Genomic DNA, 23,964 nt, shown 5'->3' with positions numbered 1-23,964 from the left:
TTGGTTCACTCCCCAAATGGCCGCTACGGCTAGCACGCTGTGCCGATCCGAAGCCAGGAGCCAGGTGCTTCCTCCCGGTCTCCCATGCGGGTGCAGGGACCCAAGCACTTGGGCCATCCTCCATTGCCCTCCCGGGCCACGGCAGAGAGCTGGACTGGAAGAGGAGCAACCTGGACTAGTACCTGACACCCCAACTGGGACTAGAACCCGGGGTGCCGGCACCGCAGGCGGAGGATTAGCCAAGTGAGCCACATCGCCGGCCTACAAGTAATAATTTGATAGAGACAGATAAAGCGTAATAGGTAATAGAAGTACCAGTGTGTGTGGAAGGCTGGTAGTGTTTTATATTGGGTGATTTGGAAACAAGAAGCATTTGAACGGAGGCCTGAGGTGGTACAGGAAAAAACTGGAGGTAACAGGGGAAGAGGCCCCAGTTGCAGGCATGGGGCTTGGTGTGTTTCAAGGACCCACCACATGTGGACCTGCGTTGTGGCATAGTAGGTTAAGCTGCCGCCTGTGATGCCAATGTCCCATATGGGTGCCAGTTCATGTCCCAGCGGCTCCACTTCTGATCCAGCTCCCTGCTAATGGCTTGGTAAAAGCAGTGGAAGATGACCCAAGTGTTTTGGCCCCTGCCATCCATGTAGGAGACTGGGAAGAAGCCCCTGGCTCTTGGCTTCAGCTTGGCCCAGCCCTGGCTGTTGCAGCTATCCTGGGGAGTGAACCAGCAGATAGAGATCTCCCTTTCTGTCTGTTTCTCCCTCTCTTTCTGGAACTCTGACTTTCAAATAAATAGTACGCCAGCCATGGCAGCCATTGGAGGGTGAACCAACGGCAAAGGAAGACCATTCTCTCTCTCTCTCTCTCTCTCTCTCTCTCCACTCTGCCTGTCCAAAAAAAAAAAAATTTATTTGAAAGAGTTAAAGAAGACAATTAAGAGTTAAAGAAGACAATTAAGTGGCAACTTAATTGTCTCCTATCCCAAATTTTTGCATTGTTTAAAATAACAGTTGTGGGGCAGGTGTTGTGGCACAGCAGGTTGAGCTGCTGCTTGGGATACCTGCATGCCATATTGGAGTGCCTGGGTTTGAGGCCCACCTTTGCTTCCCATCTGGCTTCCTGCCAATGATGGGATCTGGCACCCAGGAAGTCATAGCACTTCGGTCGGACCTAGATTGAGTTCTTGGCTCCTGGCTTCTCTTTGGCCCGGCCCCAGCTGATGTGGGCATTTGGGAGTGAACCAGTGGGTAAGAGAGCTCCCTCTTTCTCTGCGGCTTTGACTTTAAAATAAAAAGTAAATTATCCAAAAAAAAACACCCCACATTTATTACCTTACACATTTGTTGTGAATTAGAAATCAAATCAGATGAGCTGAATATTTCTGATTTAGGATCTCATGAGGCTGCAGTCAGGCTAACAGCTAGGACTGAGTGATCTGATGGCTTCAGTGAGGGCTAGGGGATCTGCTTCCAAGAGTGCTTACTCACAGGTATGTTGGCAGAAGGCCCCAGTTCCCTACAGGGCCTCTTCACAGTTCCAACGGGGCCTGTGGGTCCTCACTTCCCGAAAGGTAACTTCCCCCAGAGATCAGAGAGAAAGAGAGCAAGCAGCTATATAGTCTATTTTGTTAGCTTGTTTCAGATGTCATTTCTACTTTATTCTGCTTTATTTAACTTCACCCCAGCTTACACCTAAGGTGAGAGATTTAGTCTCCACCCCTTATAAGCACACCTTAAAGCCACCACACTAGGCAAGAGAGGGTGGCTTGGCTTTGGGTGGAGGCAGTGATAGGATCTGGTGGAGTCTGCAGGATTTGTTGGGGTTGGTAGCAGGGTGTGGGAGAATGGGGTAAGTAAAGCTGTAAGGCTTTTGGCCGGAACAACCAGAAGGATGGAATTACAGCATTTACTGAAATGGGGATGACAGAGGAACATGAGTTCACTTTTGAACAAGTTAACTTTGAGATGCCTGGTGGACATCCATGTGGAGAAGTTAAATAGCTGTTTGGACTGAGTCTTGCAGTGTGGCCTTGCAGAGGGAGGTGTGGGCTGGGGATGTAACACTGAGAGTCTTGGGTGTGTGGGTGCTATTACGAAGCTGGATGAGATTCCTGAGAAAATGAATGGAGATGGAGAAGAGGCCTGAAACCCAAGCCCTGGAGCCTTCAAGCTTTAGATGTTGGAGGGATGAGGAAGAGCCAGCAAAAGAGACTGGGAGAGGCAAGGAGATGGGGAGAACGCCCAGGGAGCCTGCGTGGGAGATTTATATAAGGAGTCACGTACTAATTCTCTTTTTCTGAAATAAGAAACAAAAATTGTCTCTGCATATAAATATCGATAGTTTCTTTGCTTGGGAAATGAATATTTACGTCCTCGAGTGTTACTCCTTTTTTGCTTTAAGTGACAAATTCTAATACAGTCTCCGTATTAGCCCATGTAGCTCTTACACCCCTGCCAAGTGTAAGTGGTGTTGCTTCTCTTGTAAACTTTATTTATATATTCTTTTTGGAGTATTTGGGATGAGGGAGGACTAAATGCATAATTTGTATCACTTGTCAGTTTCCACCCTAGGGTCACAGGTTTGGTGTTCACTGAGGCTGGAGCTTGTTCATGTCTGTATGCTGTGCCCAGCTCCTGATTCTGAGCTGGCATTCATGAGTGTTTGTGGGATAAATCGATGTGTAAAGGAACTGAATCTTTTTTCTCTTCCTGCTCTAATGATAGTGTGTCTATTTAGTGGTTTTCAGACTCATTATCTCATTCCAGTACTGCTCTGTCTGTTATCATTGCCAGCTGCTGACCTTTTCCATTTCCGAGGGACGGCAAAACCTGCCTTTCCTGTGGAGCTCTGCTGGTATTCCCTGGCTGACTGGCCAGTGGGCCAGTGAAAGGATTCTGTAGCGTGTCTTGCAGAAGCTCAGAATTAAATCTCACTTTCAGAAAGCTTTCTGATGTCATTTGTTTCCTGTTTATTCTTGTTTATGTGAATTTCAGGTTTGTGAGGACTTTCTTTTGATTTTAATCAAAATACTTAAAATAATTTTCAAACTTTTTAAAAAAATTTATTCATTTGATGGGGCTGGTGCTGTGGCATAGCAGGTAAAGCCACCGCCTGCAGCGCCGGCATCCCATAAGGGCACTGGTTCGAGTTCCAGCTGCTCCACTTCCAATCCAGGTCTCTGCTACGGCCTGGGAAAGCAGTAGAGGATGGCCCAAGTCTTTGGGCCCTGCACCCACATGGGAAGCTCCTGGCTTCGGATCAATGCAGCTCTGGCTGTTGCGGCCAATTGGGGAGTAAACCAGCAGTTAGAAGATCTCTCTCTCTCTCTTTCTCTGCCTCTCCTTCTCTCTCTCTGTAACTCTTTCAAATAAATAAATCTTTAAAAATTAATTTATTCATTTGAAAGGCAGAGTTACAGAAAGAGAGGTAGAGACAGAGAAAGAGAGGTCTTCCATCCACTGGTTCACTTCCCAGATGACCCCAATGGCCGGGACTGGGCCAATCAAAAGCCAGGATCTAGGATCTTCTTCCAGGTCTCCCACGTGGGTGCAGGAGCCCAAGCACTTGGGCCATCCTCCACTGCTTTCCCAGGCCATTATCAGGGAGCTGGAATGAAAGTGGAGAGCCAGGACTTGAACAGGCATCCATGTAAGATGCCAGCATCACAGATGGCAGCTTGACCTGGTACTCCACCATGCCGGCCCCTACTTCAAATAATTTTAAAAAGAAACTTTACTTTTAGGACAATTTTAGACTTACAGAAACATTGCCTAGCACGGAGAGTTCCTATCTACCTGAACCTGGTTTCCCCTATTGGTAACATCTTATATTAGTAAGTATGTTTGCTGCAGTTTCAAATAATCTTTTTAAAAAATTTATTTGAAAATCAGAGTTACACAGAGAGAGGAGAGGCAGATAGAGAGAGAGAGGTCTTCCATCCAATGGTTCACTCCCCAGTTGACCACAACAGCTGGAGCTATGCCGATCCAAAGCCAGGAGCCAGGAGCTTCCTCTGGGTCTTCCACGTGTGTGCAGGAGCCCAAGGACTTAGGCCGTCTTCTACTGCTTTCCCAGGCCATAGCAGAGAGTTGAATGGGAAGTGGAGCAGCCAGGACTCGAACTGGCACCCATATGGGATGCCGGCACTTCAGGCCAGGGTGTTAACCCGCTGCGCCGCAGCACCGGCCCCCTCAAATAATCTTTTTTCTTTCTTTCTTTCTTTTTTTTTTTTTTTTTTTTTTGACAGAGTGGACAGTGAGAGAGAGAGGCAGAGAGAAAGGTCTTCCTTTTGCCATTGGTTCACCCTCCAATGGCCGCCGCAGCCGGCGCACTGCGGCCGGTGCACCACGCTGATCCAATGGCAGGAGCCAGGTACTTATCCTGGTCTCCCATGGGGTACAGGGCCCAAGTACCTGGGCCATCCTCCACTGCACTCCCTGGCCACAGCAGAGAGCTGGCTTGGAAGAGGGGCAACCGGGACAGAATCCGGCGCCCTGACCGGGACTAGAACCCGGTGTGCATCTGTAGGCCTCAGTTTTCCTATCTGTGAAATGAGAGGATTAAATTTCTCAAGTAGCTCTAACATTTTTAATTAGCTGTGAAAGTAGAATAATTGTATAATTCTGTAATTTTTTTTGCTGAATTTTTTTAAAAGATTTATTTATTTGAAAGGCAGAGTGACAGAGAGGAAGGGAAAGATTGATTTGGTTCACTCCCCCAAATGGCTGCAACAGCCAGCTGTGGGCCAGGGGAAGTCAGGAAAGCCCGGAGCCAGGAACTCTATCCTGGATCTCTCATGGGTGACAGGGGCCAAAGTACTTGGGCAATCTTTCACTGCCTTCCCAGGCAAATTTGCAGGGAACTGAATCTGAAGTGGAATAGCCAGGACTCAAACTGGCACTCTGACACGGGATGCCTGTGTTGTAAGTGCTGGTCTAACCTGCTGTGCCACAACCGCTGGCCTCTGCTAAAGTGTTGTTAATATCACCTTCCCAAATGATGTTTGCACGTTGCTGACAGCCTTATCTTAAAAGAGATTGAAGGAGAATTCTTGGAACTGTGACAGGGCTGCTTATAGAGATATTAGGTTGAACTACATGAAGCTGCTATTTTTGTAGGTAAAAATTTTTGAGCAAATATTAGCAGTTGTATTTGTTTCAACCTAATATTTTGGGATAGGGATTCAAAGGAGGACGAGGAGGTCTTTGGAGCCTCTGAAACTCCTACTGCATGCCAACACCTAGTTCAACCTTCACAGTTATTAAGAGAGAAAAGATTCCTCATTTCCCTTGCAGCAGCTCAGCTACACTCTCGTTGTTGAGCGGAAGTCCTGGGTTAAGAGCAGTTTTTTGAAAGGTCTGTGCCTGAAAGCAGCAGAGAGAAGTGAGCTCAGAAGAGCAACATCTCACAGAGCTATAGTGAGTTGGTCGCATGGCCTTGGTGGCAGGGAATGGCAGAAAAGGAGGATGTTGTGTGGGGGAAGTCTGTGTTACCTGGTTTGTAGCCAGCACCAGGCAGCCTGGGTATTGGTGCCACCAAGCTTTATCATTGCCACATTATTTTATTTCTTACTGCCTAGTACAGGCCCTACAAGCACAAGTATCTTTAGTCGCCCAAAAGATAGTATAAGTGAGTAAACTGAGCTTTCTTATATACCTCTATTATAAGGAAAAGCAATAGCACAAGTGCAATGATAGATGATAATCTAATGTTAAGGGGAGAAGGCCGGGGGAAGCTATGGGGGACTGGAGAGCACATGGCCTATCTAAAGGGGTGGGTGTTGTCTAGTGGGAATATGGGGCAGGGGTTACTGGATACTCTGATTTTGTAGGTAAGGAATATGGGTTTTTCTGTGCATTCTCCCCCTGGTAAATGTTGGCACTTAATTTGAATTCTTAAAAATCATTATGTGGACCACACAATGGTTGAAAAGAGCCAGCAGACTTCTTTTTTTGTTCATTGTCAACCAGATGCCAGCTGTGTGACCTGGCACAAGTTCCTTGACCTTCCTAAGCCTCAGTTGCCTCTTCTGTGTATAAAGAGTAATTGTAGTAGCCACGGTGAAGTATGAGGGAAAGAGATTGGAAGTTTTCAAGGTTCTTGTCAGGGCTTGGCTGCTCTGCTTTCTGTCCAGCTCCTTGTTAATGTGCTTGGGAAAACAGCAGATGATGGCCTGAGTACTTGGATCCCTGCCACCCTTGTGGGAGATCCAGATGAAGTTCCGATTTCCTGGCTCTGGCCTGGCCCAACTCTGGCCGTTGCAGCCACTTGACAAATGAACTAGCAAATGGAAAAGTTCTGCCTCCCTCTTTCTCTCTCTATCACTCTGCCTTTCAAATAAATAAGTTAATTAATTTAAAAAGATTGTTGTGAAGACAAGATGACATAATGCTTATAAATCACTTAACAAAGCGACGGGGCCATGGAAGCACTCAGCAATTGTTAAATATGATGATGATGACTTACAAAGGGTCATGTGTCTTTCCTTTGTTTCCCCATACTGCCCTCTGATGTCTTTATTATTATTGTACACACCACATTGTATTGTAATTGTTTGTGTCTGCCTTCTGCTAGACTAAGCACCTTCAGTGATTCATGTCTACTCACTGTGCCAGCCACTATGGATACAACAATAAAACAGGAGCTCTTGCACTAGTGTGGAGTTCTGAAAGGCATGCAAGGAAATGCTAGTCCCCTGGGCATATCTCATTGTCAGTAAATTTGTGAAACGGTGATCGTCATGGTTCCCTGTTAGACTAGGGTCCATCTTCATATTTTAAATGTTCTGAGGAATCCTGTAGTAAGTAAACCTATTATTTATTGAACCCAGCTTTGCCAGACTTGATAAATATTTACTGTATGAATCTATCATCTACACCAACAGTCCTCTAACTCTGCTTTGTGCTTTGGTCCCCAGCTCAAGAGGAAGCCATAGAGGCAAAGCAATGGTTAGAGACCCTGCTGGGAGCAAGCAGCCTCTGACTGCTTAAGGACCTGTGGGCCTCCTGTCTGGTGCCTCGATGGAGACAGACAGCCCTGGGTTGAACACCATGAAGCCCCAGTCACTACAGCTGGTGCTGGAGGAGCAAGTGCTGGCCCTGCAGCAGCAGATGGCAGAGAATCAGGCAGCCTCTTGGCGGCAGCTGAAGAGCTCCCAGGAGGCCCAGCAGAGGCAAGCGACCCTTGTGAGGAAGCTGCAGGCCAAGGTGAGGAATGAGGGATGCGAAATGAAAACACCTCTTAGATTGCTAAAATGGGATAAAGGGGTGTCAGAGGCAGAGCCACGTGATGGGATTGCCCACCCCTAGCTTGGGGAGGCGAGGAGGGTGCAACTCTTCCAACTTAACACGGGCAGCTTATCCTTTGAGGCTCACAGCTACTCCACACTGTGTGCATTAAAGACGATATTCACGAGGGTTTAATTAGTTGCCCAGGTTTGCTCTCTTAGTTTAGAGCTAAGACCTGAGCATGGGTTTTCTAGGTCCAAAGCCCGAAATTCTCTTCCATGGAAGAGGCAGTAGAAAGTACTCTTTCAGTGCCCACATAGACTGTGAGGTGTTCTGGCCTTTACTCACTGTCACCACTCATTTCCCCCATTCACAGCAGGGTTGTCCAAGATCCCTGGGGACCTTTGGTTTCTATCAGCTGTGTCCATTGTCCAGGCCCTGCTTTGTTTGCCTCAGGTGTTACAGTACCGGAGCTGGTGCCAAGAGCTGGAGAAGCGCCTGGAAGCCACTGGAGTAAGTAAGATTGAGCCCTCTATGAATATACTTGTTAGGCTTTGTTTGCTGACTGAGGAAGATGAAAGTATTATATAGGGCATTTGGTAGAAATCTCTCTTCTGTCAGCCCCTGAGAACTTTAAAAAAAAAAAGATTTATTTATTTGAAAGTCAGAATTAGAGAGAGGCAGAGAGAGAGGTCTTCCATTTGCTGGTTCACTCCCTAGGTGGCCACAGTGGCTGGAGCTGGGCTGATCCGAGCCAGGAGCCAGGAGCTTCTTCCAGGTCTCATACATTGGGTGCTGGGGCCCAAGGACTTGGGCCATCTTCTACTGCTTTCCCAGGCCATAGCAGAGAGCTGGATCAGAAGTGGAGCAGCCGGCTCTCAAACTGGCACGCATAAGGGATGCCAGCACTGCACACATAGCTTTACCCACTACGCCATAGCACCGGCCCTCCTGAGAACTTTATCACACTAATCCCTTGATTTCATCTGGCTGCCCCTGGCCTGTGGTTTCTCTAAGGACAAGATATAGCTCCCAGTGATTTAACCAAATTGGAAGTAGCAAATTAGAGGGAACAGATGCATTTTTCCTCCAGCAGGTGTCAGTGTTTATCTGCCGTAGAGAGAGAAGTGCCTTTGCAGGCCTAAAAAGCTTGTCTTTGGCAGGGAAGTGGATGTGTGGTGTTGGCTGGGTAGAACTGGTTTTGAAAAACCCATTTGCCTTTGTTCCAGCTCCCTTTCTGCACCTTCTCACATTCCACTCAGAAAAGTTCTCAGAGGAAGGAAAGAACCACAACTTACTGAGCACCTTCCGTGAAGGCCGGGGCCATTAGCATTGCCATATAATCATGTCACTCACCTGCACAGCACCTTTTTGTAGCTGAAGACACTGTAGCTCTAAGAAGTTAAGTGGCTTCCCTTCTCAAAGTCCAAACATGAAAGTAGTAGAAGTCAAGGGTGTTAGTGAAAGACACACCTTGTGCTTCTTAGGTTGAAGGTTTTTTTGGCTACCAATTGCCATGTGTCAAGAGAGATCGTTGGTCTGCTTTTGGAGAGAGTTGCAGTGATTGAGTAAAGCAGCATATTTATATAGAAAGAATATAGGTAGAAAGATAAATATATATAGAGATAGAGAGAGCCCGGCAGTAGAAGGGGCATCAGGGAATTGGTCTGCGTGATGTTCTTTCTGGTGGTAAAAAAGGCTTGTCTCTGTCTGGCAAAGGGACCAATCCCTCAGAGGTGGGAGAGTGTGGAGGAGCCAAACCTGGAACAGCTGCTAATCCGGCTGGAGGAGGAGCAACAGAGGTGATGGACCCTAAATTCTCCGACCTGGGTGATTGGCCAGTGAGTGGAAAAGGCTGACGGGATGAAGCCCTCTGTTCTGAGGGCTAACATGGATTAGAACCGTGGACTTCAGCCTGAGCCCCCTCACTCTTGGCAATGGAGAATTCCGTGGTTGTCGTCTTACCCACAAGAGATCCAAGGGTTGGACCAGCCCTTTATTTTGTACTTGCTCTTACTCCTCCCCAGTGCAGGTGTGAGAATCTAGCAGAGGTGAACACCCAGCTTCGACTGCACATGGAAAAAGCTGATGTGGTGAATAAAGCCCTTCGGGAAGATGTGGAAAAGTTGACAGTGGACTGGAGCCGGGCCCGGGATGAGCTAATGAGGAAGGAGAGCCAGTGGCAGATGGAGCAGGAGGTAGGAAGAGCAGGGGGCTTGAGCTGTGAAAGGAGGGCTGTGCACTCTGGGCACTGCCCTGGTCAGTGCTACAGGAGGTTAACTTCCGGGCTTGGGAGGAAACTTAGCAGCTGAGCTGTCTTTGTGGAAATCTTTGATTTTTACCTGTGTTTTCAGTGTCATCCTGCTTGGGCCTTCGTCTTTGTTCTGCCATTACCTGCCTGTTACAGATTTTGCTGACAGGTGGCATGACACTGAAAGTAGCTCTGTGCCTGCAGAAGTGACTAGTTTAGGATTTACCTGGATCTGAAAGCTGGTGGACGCCCTTCTTCTGGAGGTCTGGGTGTCTAGATGCTAAGGAGGTAGCCATTGAAACTGAATGGGGAAGAAGGACCAGTTATAGATCCTGGGAATTTTTAGATCCAGCTAAAAGAAACAGAGATTTCCTAAGCCTTTGCCCTGTGCTAGGTGATTTATGTATGTTACTTAGTCCTCCTCCTAAGTCTTTGTTGATAGCTCCTGTTTGTTAAGGAGCTACTTTGTATCTTTTTCTGCTCTAGCCCAGAAGTCCAGGTTCTATCTGTGGCTCTTTGTCCTCTTGAATCTCATTGCCAATTTTACTATTTTTTTAAAATTTTTATTTGTTAAAGACTTATTTGGAAATCAGAGTTATAGACAAAAAGAGGAAGAGACAGAGAGAGAAAGAGATCTTCCATCTGCTGATTCACTCCCTAGATGATTTCAATGGCCAGCGCTGGGCCAGTCTGAAGCCAGGAGCCAGGAGCTTTTTCCAGGCCTCCCACAAAGGTAGCAGGGGGCAAAGACTTGGACCATCTTCCACTGCTTTTCCCAGGTCATTAGCAGGGAGCTGGAATAGAAGTAGAGCTGCCAGGACTCAAACTGGCACCCATGTGAGATGCCAGCGTTGGAGGTGGCAGCTTTACCCTCTGCACCACAATGTTGCCCTCCACCTTGCCAATTTTATTAAACCCTTCAGCAGAACCTGAATCTAGACACCCATTCATAAGCTATCTCTATAGTTGTCTAGTGGTTAGGAATCTAAGACTGTTGTGTTGGAAGAAAATTAGTGCTCTGCCCTTTGTTATGACCTGGGTTTCTGAACACACAGTTCTTCAAGGGCTACCTGAAAGGAGAGCACAGTCGCCTTCTTGGTCTTTGGCGGGAGGTGGTGACCTTCCGACGCCACTTCCTGGAAATGAAGTCAGCTACTGACAGGTCAGTGTGGGGATTAAAGGGAGGAGATTGCCCTACCAATTCTGGACTCATGGCAGTGCGCTGCTGTAGAAGGCGGGGATCAGGTGTGGGGCTGGGTGGGTAGAAGGGTTGGCGTTGATGGGTTCATATGACTTTTCCCGGACCTGGTCTTTGGGCTTATTGGGCCCGATCTCCACACTCCCTTCCCTGGTCCCCACTGGAACTCGCTGTTTCCCTTGCTTGTGCTCAGAGATCTGATGGAGCTAAAGGCGGAGCATGTGAGGCTCTCAGGGTCTCTGTTGACCTGTTGTCTGCGCTTGACTGTGGGAGCACAGTCTCGGGAAGCCAGTGGATCTGGAAGAACGGATGGGAGCGAGCCAGCCCAGCTGCTGCTCCTGCTAGCCAAGACCCAGGAGCTGGAGAAGGAAGCACACGAGAGGAGCCAGGAGTTAATACAGCTGAAGAGCCAAGGGGATCTGGAGAAAGCTGAGCTTCAGGATCGGTGAGGTGGCCTGAGGTCCCAGGAGGGGTACGCTGAGGGGAAGCTGACTCCTTTAGAGAGTTAGGGATGGGCAAGGGGATGTCAAGGACATTTTCACCATGAGAGGGGAAGGAGATGTGTCAGGGGGAGTCTAGTCTGAATCCTGTTGCCACAGCCAGGGCTTGTCACCAGCCTCTAACCTCAGGTTGTCTTGCAGCTGCCTCTTTCCTGTTGATTCGTAGAGATAGCTATGACTCTGGCCTCTACCAACAGTAAACTCAGAACAGCCAAGCTCTTCCCTGCCTTTGTACATGCTGACCTTAGCCTGGCACGCCTTCCTCTTTACTCTCTTAGCCTTATCCGTTAAGGCAGAGGTGGAGAACCTCCGACCCACTGGCCATAAAAGGCCTGTGAAATTATCTGGTCTGGCCTTACCAAGGCAGCTGCAGGCAGAACTCAAAATTCAATAAATTTGTAGCTAATTTTTAAATTGACAATTTTGTATGGCCTGCAAATGATATTATAAATGCCCAAATGGGCCTTGATGGAGAGAAGGGTCCCCATCCCTGCTTTAAGGCATACTTTATGTGTCCATCTCTTTGTGAAGGCTCAGTCTCCTACCAAGTCACTTTACCATTTGTTATAGCATGGATCTCACTGATTATTTTGTTTCTTTTTTTGTTTTGTTTTCTGGTTAGGCTCTTTTAATTTGTTTGATTACAATGAAATAGAATGGTTTAAAATGATGATAAGAAGGATACAGGCATAAGCAGAGAGTACTATTGAATCACAGGGCAATGCCCCTGAGTAGAGTTTGTGTTGCTGGTATGCATAAATTGCAAGACTGTTTTGTTCTAGTTTTGCACTGAGGTGCTCAAAGGTGGAGACCATGTCTTAAGTAAGCTTTACCTCTCTAGTACTTTGTCTAGTACTTTGTCAGACAAAATAAATGTTGAGTGATCCAATAATTAAATGGCCATATATGAGTTAAAGCTCATAGAAATGATGTAGAATAAAAATATTAAGACTTCCCAAAAAAGCATTTAAACTCCTGGATGATAGGCATTCAAGAAATATTTATTTGGCCACCTATATTAAACCAGACACTAAGCTCCAAGATGTGTTGTTAAGTTATAAAGATGTCTGGAATTTCACTGGCCTTTGGGTTGATATTGGGGAGATTGACCATAGTCTCCCTCAAATTGCCCCTCCTTTTTCCCTATCAGAGTCAGAACCTTGAGCCGGAAGGACCTTGGGACTATCCCATGTGGCAATACTGGTGTTCTTATTGGCTTCAGGGTGCTTGACTTCAAGATCAAGCGAGGCCTGGAGGGGCCTAGGCCAGGGCTTTTCTTCAGCTCTTGGGTCCCCAAACACGTGTTCCAGCCTTGAGATGTGGTAAATCTCTGCATGTGTCTGAGTGGCTTTTGGCTTTCCCCCAAAATCAAGACTCCAGCATCATGTGTTATGCAGGGAGAATGGAGGGGCTGGGGGCTCCCAAGGGATTCTGAAGGGGCTGCAGGGGGAGTGTCCGTGTTGGGGTAGGGGTGTGTGACAGAGTAGCTCTGTCCACATCCACAGCCCACCCAGCTGACAGGGCTCTGCTCTCTTTAGGGTGACTGAGCTCTCTGCTTTGCTGACCCAGTCTCAGAAGGAGAATGAAGATTATGAGAAGATGGTAAAGGCTCTGAGAGAGACAATGGAGATTCTGGTACATGATCCTTCATGGGGAGAGGAGTTGGGAGTGGACCTGTGGGTTCTGAGTCCTTTATGGCCAGATAATGCAGATGACCAGTGAAATGTGCCTTGATGAACCCTCTAAAGCTAAAAAATAAATTTTCATTGAATCTGAAAATTAGTTAACTTACTCATTCAGTAAGTATTATTAGCTGTCTATTCTCCCAATTGTATTCCTAGGGAAAGTACAGTGTCCCTTGCAAGTACAGAGACATAGAAGTGCAGTGTGTCCTTATCAGAGAGAGGTACGTACCTTAACAGATACACCGGAAAATTAGCAAGTCCTCAGGAAGGGGATGTGTGGAGAGATTGAGAATCTGGTTATCAGAAACAGCTGAGGAGTATGGCGTTGTGTGTCCTGGAGAGCAAAGAAAGGGCTTGAGGAAGACGTTAGGGCTGCCTTGACGTAGTTGAAGGACTGTCACTGGGAGAAGCAGAGTTGACATGCTCGATGTTTTCCAGTGCAAAACTGAGTCAATGGTGTTCACTAGTTGAACAGTCTGTCTTGTGGAGTGAGCTTTTGGTTTCTCACGTAATATCTGCATGGGATTTTATCAAAAGGACTAATATTGGACATTGGAAAATCTGGTTTGATTCTATGTTTCCTTTCATCTCTACAAATTTTTAGATCTCTGATTTTAGGTAGGCGCACACCCCTAAACTTGTCCCGTATGCTGGGATCAGTTGGGAGTCAGACTTGTTTGTGACTTTTTGATTGCTTTCTGTCAGGAATTTGCCAATTCTGAAATCCACAGGGTTCAGATAATATAAATGGGGAAATGGGTCGGGTTGTAAGAATTGTGGTTTTTCAGTGCTACAGAAATGGCTGAGCTCAGCGTTAAGGAGACAGCGAGGAGCGGCAGGGACTGGAGGGCTCTGAAGAACCAGTGTCTCATCTAGTGGTGGCATCTGCTCTTCACCTTATTAAATATTGCAGTATAGGAATTGGGCTGAATGTGGCAGTTTTAATTTTTCTTTCTTTAAAGATTTATTTTTGTTTATTTGAAAGGCAGAGTTACAGAGAGAGGGAGAGATCTCTTATCTGCTGGTTTACTCCCCAAATGGCTGCAATGGCCAGGACTGGACCATGCCAAAGCCAGGAGCCAGGAGCTTCATCCATGTGGGTGCAGGGGTCCAAGCACTTGGACCATCCTCTGCCGCTTTCCCAAGCACATTATCAGGGAGCTGGATCAGAAGTGGAGCAGCCCAGACCCAAACGGGGTCCTATATGGGATTCTGGCATTGCAGGTAGTGGCTTAACTTGTTACACCACAACGCTGACCCTGACTTTGTTAACTATTTGAGAGAAGCCAGGAGCCAGAACTCCATCTGGGTCTCCCATGTGGGTGGCAAGGACTCAATACTTGAACCATTACCTGCCACCTCCCAGAGCGCTCATAGGCAGAAAACTAGAATCAGGAGCAGAACTGAGACTTGAACCCAGGCACTCTGATAACAGGATGCAGGTGTCCCCAGCAGTGTTGTCACTGCCATGCCAAAACACCTGCCCCTGTACCTAACAAGAAGAAAGCTCAGAAAAGCAGTTGCCTACGGTTACCACCTCAGTAAGTGAGAACTCTAATCTAGGCAGTCTGATTTGGAGCTCATCATCATTTCATCAGAACTTTTACAAACACATCACATTGTCTTCAGAGTCCCTGGACAACCATCATCGCTCACATGTAGTGAGGGGAAGGTGGGTAGGCAGAATAGACAGAGTAAGACTGGGCGGTTTTGGGTCTGGAATTCTACATTCTCCTTTGAGAGTTTGGCTCTTAGGCTTTGTTCTGTTCCTTGTTCAGGAGACAAACCATGCAGAATTAGTGGAACACGAGGCATCTCTTAGTAAGAATGCCCAGGAAGAGAAATTGTCCTTACAGCAGGTGATCAAGGACATAATCCAGGTACTGGTAAGCCTCCTGGTTGTGGTAACCAGGCTGTGCCCTGCCCTTCTCCCCAGGCCTCCGTGCCTCTCCGTCATGCTTGCATTTCCAGACTCAGAGGTGTTTGTATGTCTGCTTTCATGGGGATGAGTTCTCTGAGTGTATTTGAAAATGAAACCCTAGGGCGTAGTTCAGCTTTCGTGTCCCAGCACTGCCTAGTGGACAGGTCCTCTTTTCTGCTGCCAGTTGCAGTTCTCAGGCCACAAACAGGATCCTGGCCTTCATTCTGCAGTAACCTCTGCGTCCTTCATTTCTTCATTTCCCGTCCCCGAGGGAGTGCACTAGTCTTGTTGCTTATCCTAGTTTTGGGTCACCAAAGGTGAAGGGACCAGCCTTTGTTTGCTCTGATAACCCATCCCTCTGCACCAGGGAGAAGACCTGAGAAGGAAAACTTCAGGTTTGTCCAGGCTGGAGTGTGGTCCTCTGGAGTGGACTCCAGGCCTTGACCAAGTAGGTGGTAACCCCACTGTGTTGGGTTTCAGGCCATGGTAGAAGAAGGGGACAGTGTGGTGCAAGGCTGTGGTCATGAGAGCTCCTCGGGCTTGGACTTGAGTGGCTTCTCCCAGTTTGACTCCCAGGACCCAGACAAGGCTCTCGTTTTTGTGCGCTCAGTGCTGACTCGAAGACGCCAGGCCATGCAGGTGAGAACCCCAGAGTTCCTTCTCAGGCAGCAGGGAGGGTATCTATATTGAAGTGTGCCCCAGCTTCCTTACTGTCTACCAGTCATAAGGCTTTTTTTAGCCTTATTTATTTAGCTTTATTTATTTATTTGAAAGTCAGAATTACAGACAAAAGAAGGAGAGAGAGACAGAGGGAGATCTTCCATCTGATGGTTCACTCTCCAAATGGTTGCAATGGCTGGGGCTGTGCTAGGCCAAAGCCAGGAGCCAGGAGCTTCTTCCAGATCTCCCACATGGATAGTAGGGGCCCAAGGACTCAGGCCATCTTCTGCTGCTTTTCCCAGGCTATTAGCATGGAGCTGGATCAGAAGTGGAGTAGCTGGGACTAGAACTGGTACTGCAGGCATATGGGATGCCAGCATTACAGGCAGTGGCTTAACCTGTTGCACCACAGTACCAGCCCCTCTTGAGGTGTTTTGTCACTGTCCTCAAGTGCCCATTAAAATCTCTTTGTCTACCCAATTGTATTTGTGGATAACAGACATATTCTGCATGCCAGTGGCACACTTTGCATTGCATGCAATCTTTGCATAGTCCTGTGTACAGAGTGACAGCCAGAGCCTTGGTGGGTGTTTGGGGATGTGCTCCCTGACTAGGGAGGTGCTAGGCACACTTAGCATTTGAAGATGTTGAACCCTAAGACTGGGGCTGCAGAAACCTGATAGTCTCGAATCCCATCTTCTGGGGTGGTCCCATCCCTGTTCTCAGCTTACCCTTGTTGCAGCAGCCCCCGTCCCCTTGTCCAGCCCTGTTTTCAGGTTTCTATGTCTGTGCCTTGCCCTTGCCCTCGTGCTCACCCTCTGGTTTCTATTGCTGTCCCTCCACAGGACCTAAGGCAGCAGCTTTCAGGCTGCCAGGAGGCCATGGGCATCTTGCAGCAGCAGCATGACCAGTGGGAAGAAGAGGGCAGAGGCCTGAGACAGCGACTGCAGAAGCTCACGGGGGAACGGGACACTCTGGAAGGGCAGACTGTGGGCCTCCAGGGAGAGGTGGACTCTCTCAGCAAGTAAGCATGCAGGCTGTTCATCCTGCTTCCACCCTGGTCTCCACACTCGGGCAGCCATCTACTCCTTCCCATTGTGTTTTCGGTTGGCCCATCCCATTGTGATCCAGGGCTATTCTGGCTGCTTTGCTTTGAGTTCTGCTTCTTGCTGGGTTTGGGATCTTTGTGATTATAGAAAAGTTTGCCACTCAAAAGGAAAGATGGGATGTGAAAGGAAACATAGTAGTCGCTCTTTCCTTTGACTCCCTGATGTCTGCTTTTGGCAAGAATTTTAGGCCCCAAACCTTTGCCCATCTCTGGCCTCCTCCTCCCAGGGAGCGAGAGCTTCTGCAGAAGGCCAGGGAGGAGCTGCAGCAGCAGCTGGAGGTGCTGGAGCAGGAGGCCTGGCGTCTGCGAAGGGCAAATGTGGAGCTTCAGCTGCAAGGGGACTCTGCCCAGGGTGAGAAGGAGGAGCAGCTGGAGGAGCTGCACCTGGCTGCCCGGGAAAGGGAGCGTCTGTGAGTATGACCAGTCCCCTGCACGCTGAGCCTGGCCTCCCTTCGATTCCACAGCCGCCTTCACCACTCTCCTCTCACAACGTGGGGCACTGAAAGCCTGCTGAGCAGTGGGCTTGATTTGCTCACGGCTCCTTCCTTTGCGGGAAGACATGCAGAAAGCTCCTCCAGACTTTGCTGAGCACCCGCAGGGATGAGTACGGGGAGGGATACAGAAAGGAGTAAGACACAGGCCCGGATCTCAACGAGCCCGCAGTCGAATGGAGAAGACAGACACCAGCAACTGTGACATGAGGCCAGGTGAAAGATGAGCTAGACTTTTGAGTTAGGTCCTTAGGGAGCCTGGGAGTAACAGTTAATCACTGTTAATCGGGGAAGCTTTGGGGAGGAGGGGGTAGACTTTGAGCAGGTCCTCGACCTGTTCTGACTGATAGAGAGCAGGACAAGGGCTGAAGGAACAGAGCAGCAACAAGGAGGAGGCAGGAAGGTTCATGGCCTGTTCAGAGTAGGCTGAGCTGCAAAGGGCTGCTACTGCACATTCTGGGAAGCAGGTACTTAGGTCCCTGACACCCATGTGGGAGACTCAGATTGAGTTCTGGGCTTCTGGCTGCAGCCAGGCCCAAGCCCAGCTGTTGCAGGCATTTGAGGAGTGAACCAGCAGATGGAAGATTGATCTCTCTTATTCTTTCTTTCTTTCCCTTTTTAACTGTCTAGTTCTCACAACACATTGGCGTTGTGGCATAGCAGGTAAAGCTGCTACCTCTGACGTTGGCGTCCCATATGGGTGCTGGTTGGAGTCCCAGCTGCTCTACTTCCAATCCAGCTCTCTGCTAATACACCTGGGAAAGCAGTAGAGGATGGCTCAGGTTCTTGGGCCCCTGTGCCCATGTGGGAGACCTGGAAGAAGCTCCTGCCTCCTGGATTCAGTCTGACCCAGCCCTGGCCATTGTGGCCATCTGGGGAGTGAACTGGTGGATGAAAGCTCTCTCTCGCTCTCTCGCTCTCTCCCTCTCTCGCTCTCTCCCTCTCTCGCTCTCTCCCTCTCTCGCTCTCTCCCTCTCTCCCTCTCTCCCTCTCTCCCTCTCTCCCCCTCTCCCCCTCTCCCCTTCTCTCCCCTTCTCTCCCCTTCTCTCCCCTTCTCTCCCCTTCTCTCCCCTTCTCTCCCCTTCTCTCCCCCTCTCCCCTTCTCTCCCCTTCTCTCCCCCTCTCCCGCTCTACCCCTCTCTCCTTCTCTCCCTCTCTCCCCCCCTCTCCCCCCTCTCCCCCCCCTCCCCCCCTCCCTCTCTGTAACTCTGCCTTTAAATAAATAAATCTTCAAAAAAAAAAAAAAAAGAGAGAGAGAAAGACCTTATTTGAAAGGCGGAGTTACAGAGGCAGAGGCAGAGAGAGAGGTCTTCTATCTACTGGTTTACTCCCCAAATGGCAACATTGGCCGGAGCTGAGCCAATCCAAAGCCAGGGGCGAGCAGCTTCTTCTGGGTCTCCCACATGGATGTAGGGGCCCAAGGACTTGGAGCATCCTCATTGCTTTCCCAGGCACATTAGCAGGGAGCTGGATCAGACGTGGAGCAGCTGATATGGGATGCTCATATGGGATGCCATCACTGCAGGTGGCAGTTTTACCCACTATGCCACAGCGCTGGCCCCGAAAAAGACTTGTTTTAGGAAGTAAAAGGAAAAGATCTGGTGAGGAAGAGAAATCCAGGATAAATGGACCCAACCAATCTGTGAATTCCCCTATGTGATGTCACAGAGCAACAGCATTTAGAGTCAGGCAAAAGCCTGCTTTCAGTTATGACTTTGCCACTGAACAGATCACTTTACTTGTAAAATGGAGAAAATATTTACCTTGAAGGGTTGATGGGCAATCAGGATACTGGAAAATTCCAGGGTGGAGTGTCGCTCCCCCTCTTCATGGAGGAACGACATAGGACCCTGCGCTGTTCTTTTGTCTGCTCGGCCCTCCCCGGGTTTGTTGCTGGTTCTTCCCGGGTTGGCTACCGTCCCTTCCACCTCCGTGGAAGGGCGGTTCCCCCTGGCCACTTTCCCCACTTCCGCAGGGGAGCGGCACACCGCCGGCCGGCTCTCTCGGGGGCTGCACAGGTGTTCCTTCAGATAGATGTTCCCCTTAAATGTTCCTGGTGCATGTTGTCTCTCTCCTCCTTTATAGTCCTCTTCCGCCAATCCCAATTCTGCTACCCACACGCCGAGTACGCTGCTCTCCTGCAATCAGGAGCAGGTCCTACAGTTTATTGGTTGAACTGGAGGCAGCTGTGTAGAAGCTGCTTCTCCCTTCTCAGCGCCATATTGTGGGAGAGCAGATGCATAGAATAAGTCTTAATTCCAGTAACTTAGTCTAGTCCGGGTTGCTCCCCACAGTGGAGCCTGCCATGTTAGAGGTCTTCAGTAACTGGTAGCAGGAATGTATATCTTCCTTCATATATACGTCTTCTACATTTTAAAAAAAAATTTTCATTTGAAAGGCAGAGGGAGAGAGAACTAGAAAGTTAGAATGGGAGAGAGAGAAAGAGAGAATAAGAGATTGATCTTCCATCTGCTGGTTCACTCCACAAATGCCTGCAACAGCTGGGCTTGCCAGGAGCCCAGAACTCAATCTGAGTCTCCCACATGGGTGCCAGGCACCTAAGTACTTGCTTCGCAGGATGTGCATTAGCAGGCAGCTGGAATTGGAGGTGGAGCTGGGACTGAAACCCACACACTCCAGTGTGGGGTGCAAGTGTCCTAAGGGGCCTCGTTACCACTGGGCCCAATGCTTACCCCAAGATGTATCTTCTCCGTCTCCCGTGTATTCCCCTACTCTTGTGTCCTGGTTCCCTGCACAGAGGTATGAATCCTGGAAGCCTGAGGGACTGCTGTAAGGGTCATGACTTGTGCTAGGAATGATCTCCCCTGAAGCAAGGGAAGGGCAGACGATCTGGAGATAATCTGTTTTTATCTGACTTGATAATGTATTTATATGACTTAAAAGTCAAAATCTGGGTGGGCTTTAGGCCTAGTGATTGTGATGCCTATATCCTACATCAGAGTACAATACCCAGCTCTGGCTTCTGACTCCAGCTTTGGGCCAGTGTAGGCCCTGGGAGGCAGTGAGAATGGCTCAAGGACTTGTGTTTCTACCACCCATGTGAGAGACCTGGATTATGTCCCTGGCTCCTGGTTTTGCCTGGCCTAGCCAGCTATTATGGGCATTTGGGGAATGAACCAGCAGATGGGAGCTCTATCTATTTGAAAGTTAGAGTTACAGAGGGAGGGGGAGAGACAGAGATATCTTCCATTCACTGGGTCACTCCATAGATTGCTGCAATGGCTAGGGCTGGGCCCGACTGAAGCCAGGAGCCTGGAGTTTCATCTGGTCTTCCATGTGGTTTCAGGGGCCCAAGCACTTGAACCATCTTCTGCTGCTTTCCCAGGCACATTAGCAGGGAGCTGGCTGGGAAGTAAAGCAGCCAAGACACAAATCTGTGCCCATATGGGATGTGGGCATCTCAGGCAGTGGCTTTACTGGCTATGCCACAATGCCAGCCCCTCAAGTATGTTTTTTAATATTTAAAAGTCAAAATGATTTTAAAAGATACACACAGAGAAGTCTCACTCTCATTAATCCTTTCTCCAATTTCCCTTCCTACCATAGATAACCATGTAAAATTTTTCTTTTATTTTTCTAGTGCTACTTCATGCAAATATAACTATATATTCTTTCCTTCTTTCCTTTCTTTTCTTTCTTTTCTTTCTTTCTTTCTGGCAGAGTGTACAGTGAGAGAGAGAAACAGAGAGAAAGGTCTTCCTTTGCTGTTGGTTCACCCTCCAATGGCCAGCGCGCTGTGGCCGGCACACTGCGCTGTCCGATGGTAGGAGCCAGGTACTTATCCTGGTCTCCCACAGGGTGCAGGGCCCAAGCACCTGGGCCATCATCCACTGCACTCCCTGGCCACAGCAGAGAGCTGGCCTGGAAGAGGGGCAACCGGGAGGGACAGAATCCAGCGCCCCGACCGGGACTAGAACCCGGTGTGCCGGCGCTGCAAGGTGGAGGATTAGCCTAGTGAGCTGTGGCACTGGCCTTCTTCTTTCTTATACTTGTTTTCTTGCATAAGTAACATTTAGTTTGGGGAAGTAAGACATACACACATATAATAGGATATACATACTGATTGATATATAATATATACAGTTATATATATGTTATTTTATATATATTACTACATACATTGTTCTGCACTTTGCTTTAATCATGTGATATATTTTAGTAATCTTTTTAAAAATTATTTATTTATTTATTTATTTGAAAGTCAGAGTTACAAAGAGAAAAGGGAAGAGAGAAAATTTCTGTCTGCTGGTTCACTACCCAAATGGCTGCAACAACCAGGGCTGGGACAGGAGCCAGGAACTTCATCTAGGTCTCTCACATGGGTGCAGGGCCGCAAGCGCTTGGGGCATCTTCTGCTGCTTTCCCAGGCCATTAGCAGGGAGCTGGATAGGAAGTGGAGCTGCTGGGACTCAAACTGGCATCTACCTGGAATACCAGCACTGCAGTTGGTAGCTTAGCCCTCTGTGCCACAGCTCTGGCCCCAGAAATATTTCTGTTTTAAGAGACCTTCCTGGGGCCGGTGCTGTGGCATAGCAGGTAAGGCCACCACCTGCAGTACTGGTATCCCATATGGGCGCCGGTTCTAGTCCCGGCAGCTCCACTTCCAATCCAGCTCTGTGCTATGGCTTGGGAAAGCAGTGGAAGATGGCCCAAGTCCTTGGGCTCCTGCACCCACATAGGAGACCTAGAAGAAGCTCCCGGCTCCTGCCCCAGCCCTGGCTCGGGCTCCTGGCTTCAGATCAGTGCAGCTCCAGCCCTTATAGCCATCTGGGGGAATGAATCAATGGATGGAAGATCTCTCTCTCTCTCTCTCTGCCTCTGCCTCTGCCTCTCTGGAACTCTGCTTTCAAATAATAAATAAATGTTTTTAAAAAAAAGAGAGGGAGGGAGAGAGACTTTCCTCATTCTATGACATAGTAAAGACAATTATACCTTAGTTACCTTTTTGGGTGTTGCCACTCCCCAAAACTTTCTCTAGCCCCCCTCTCCTTCCCATCTTAGTCAGGAGACACTGGTGGTCCTGGAAGCCAAGCAGTCACAGTCACTCGCGGAAGTGCTCACTCTTCGGGAAGCCCTGGAGTCAAGTCGTCTGGAAGGGGAATTACTGAGGCAAGAGCAAGCAGAAGTGACCGCAGCACTGTCTAGGGTGCGTCGGCCTCGTCTACAATTGCCGGGTGGGCGGTGGACAGAGTTGTGTCCCCAGAGGACGGGCATGCAGCCTGCCTCATTCTTCATCTTCAGGCCTATTCTTCCTCCTATTTCTGTCCCTCCCAGCACAATCGTGGGATTGGAATTAGAATGAGTTATCTAACGTATCAGTCTGGTTATGTCAGTCACTTAAAAACTTCCACTTGCTTCACAGCTCTGTGATGCCACATTCAAAACCCTGTGCCATCTGCCCCAAACTGTGTTTCTAGCCTCCTCTTCCACCCCAAACCTCACCCTCAATCTGTGTCCTTTGCTTCTGCCACGTGGCGTTAACTGTGTTCTTGGTGGTACCGTGTTCTTTCATGACTGCGTATACTTTGTCCTTCATCTGATTGGCTTCTTTGTTCCCCCTTTTACTGCAGACCATTCCTCATCTCCGAATACCCAACTTAATCATCAACTCCTCTACCAAGCTTTTTTTTTTTTTTTTTTTTTTTTGATAGGCAGAGTGGACAGTAAGAGAGAGAGAGACAGAGAGAAAGGTCTTCCTTTTGCCATTGGTTCACCCTCCAATGGCTGCCGCGGCTGGTGCACTGCGGCCGGCACACCACGCTGATCCGATGGCAGGAACCAGGTGCTTATCCTGGTCTCCCATGGGGTGAAGGGCCCAAGCACTTGGGCCATCCTCCACTGCACTCCCTGGCCACAGCAGAGAGCTGGCCTGGAAGAGGGGCAACCTGGACAGAATCCAGCGCCCCGACCGGGACTAGAACCCGGTGTGCCGGCACCACAAGGCGGAGTATTAGCTTATTGAGCCACGGCGCTGGCCCTCTACCAAGCATTTTTAACTGTTACAACTGAACTAATGCCTTTTAAAGCCTTCTTTGAGTTTGCAGAGCACTTTTTGGTGTCATTACATTTATGGTTGTTTCTACATCCTGGCATCTGTGCCCTGACTGTGGGCTCCTCTCTCACTCCTCAGTGAGAGGAATGTGCTGCGAATGCAAGGGAGCGGAGTGCTGACTGATCTCTGCTCCAGAAGAACAGTGGTGTCAAGCACGTGAATTGTTTACTGTTGCAGGAAAACTGGAAATAGGACATGCTTCAATCTTCTTTGTTTTTAGGCAGAACAGTCAATTGCAGAGCTGTCAAGTTCTGAGAACAGCCTGAAGGCAGAGGTAGCTGATCTTCGGGCTGCAGCTGTCAAGCTCGGTGCCTTAAATGAGGCTTTGGCCTTAGACAAAGTTGGGCTGAACCAGCAGATTCTCCAGGTGAGCGACGACTTCTCTGGTCTGCAGGGTAGGGCTGGGCTCTGACCGTGGACAAGCCAGTGACAGAAGAAAGGGACTGATTCCCACAGGAGAGCAGAGTCCTTAATGGATCAGCTTCCAAGTGTCATTCTGAAGTGAGCACAGGGGACATTGACAGTGCAGAGCAGAGCAAAGACTGTGAAGGTTGGGCCTAGCCATCAGAAATGTCACAGATCCACCCTGGGCGTCAGGGTGCGTCATCAGAGCTGGGAAGGAGCCCATGTCTTCGGGAAAGAAGGCCAGATTCTTAGTCTATTAGGTGAGATAAGAACAGTCACCAGAAAAGGAACTGCTGAAGAGCCTGAGTACTAACGAATCTCCTCCAAAGGTTGCAGATTTAACCTATTATTGTACCAGGGAAACCTCTTGCTTCACCTGAGCCCAGAAATGTTCTAGTTCCATTATTCTGAATTCTTTGAAAGCAGGATTTGGGGTTTTTTGTCTT

The 23,964-nt window shown here is 48.7% G+C and overlaps 1 protein-coding gene across 23 annotated transcripts in view; it reads left to right on the top strand.

The window, feature by feature from the left end:
* Positions 1-23,964, top strand: part of CEP250 (centrosomal protein 250) — a 54,976-nt gene that overhangs the window by 2,746 nt on the left and 28,266 nt on the right. For 2 of the 23 annotated variants that reach the window (XM_017341656.4, XM_008256053.5), the window contains exons 2-14: positions 6,917-7,205; positions 7,683-7,739; positions 8,946-9,028; positions 9,259-9,424; positions 10,533-10,639; positions 10,869-11,120; positions 12,714-12,810; positions 14,639-14,740; positions 15,262-15,420; positions 16,287-16,465; positions 16,777-16,959; positions 22,063-22,207; positions 23,334-23,480. In XM_017341656.4, the coding sequence (XP_017197145.3) occupies positions 7,020-7,205; positions 7,683-7,739; positions 8,946-9,028; positions 9,259-9,424; positions 10,533-10,639; positions 10,869-11,120; positions 12,714-12,810; positions 14,639-14,740; positions 15,262-15,420; positions 16,287-16,465; positions 16,777-16,959; positions 22,063-22,207; positions 23,334-23,480 (1,863 nt within the window). In that variant the 5' untranslated portion in view covers positions 6,917-7,019. Of the gene's footprint in view, positions 1-6,916; positions 7,206-7,661; positions 7,740-8,945; positions 9,029-9,253; positions 9,425-10,532; positions 10,640-10,868; positions 11,121-12,397; positions 12,498-12,713; positions 12,811-13,855; positions 14,085-14,638; positions 14,747-15,148; positions 15,177-15,261; positions 15,421-16,286; positions 16,466-16,776; positions 16,960-22,062; positions 22,208-23,333; positions 23,481-23,964 lie in introns of those variants that run through there. The other 21 variants (XM_089307154.1, XM_089307152.1, XM_089307153.1 and 18 more) reach the window with 17 other exon arrangements.

The sequence above is a fragment of the Oryctolagus cuniculus genome, chromosome 11 (assembly GCF_051225735.1).
Source record: "Oryctolagus cuniculus isolate XC-2025 breed Fujian yellow rabbit chromosome 11, ASM5122573v1, whole genome shotgun sequence".
Classification (NCBI taxonomy): domain Eukaryota; kingdom Metazoa; phylum Chordata; class Mammalia; order Lagomorpha; family Leporidae; genus Oryctolagus; species Oryctolagus cuniculus.
This window is presented reverse-complemented; position numbering and strand designations above follow the sequence as displayed.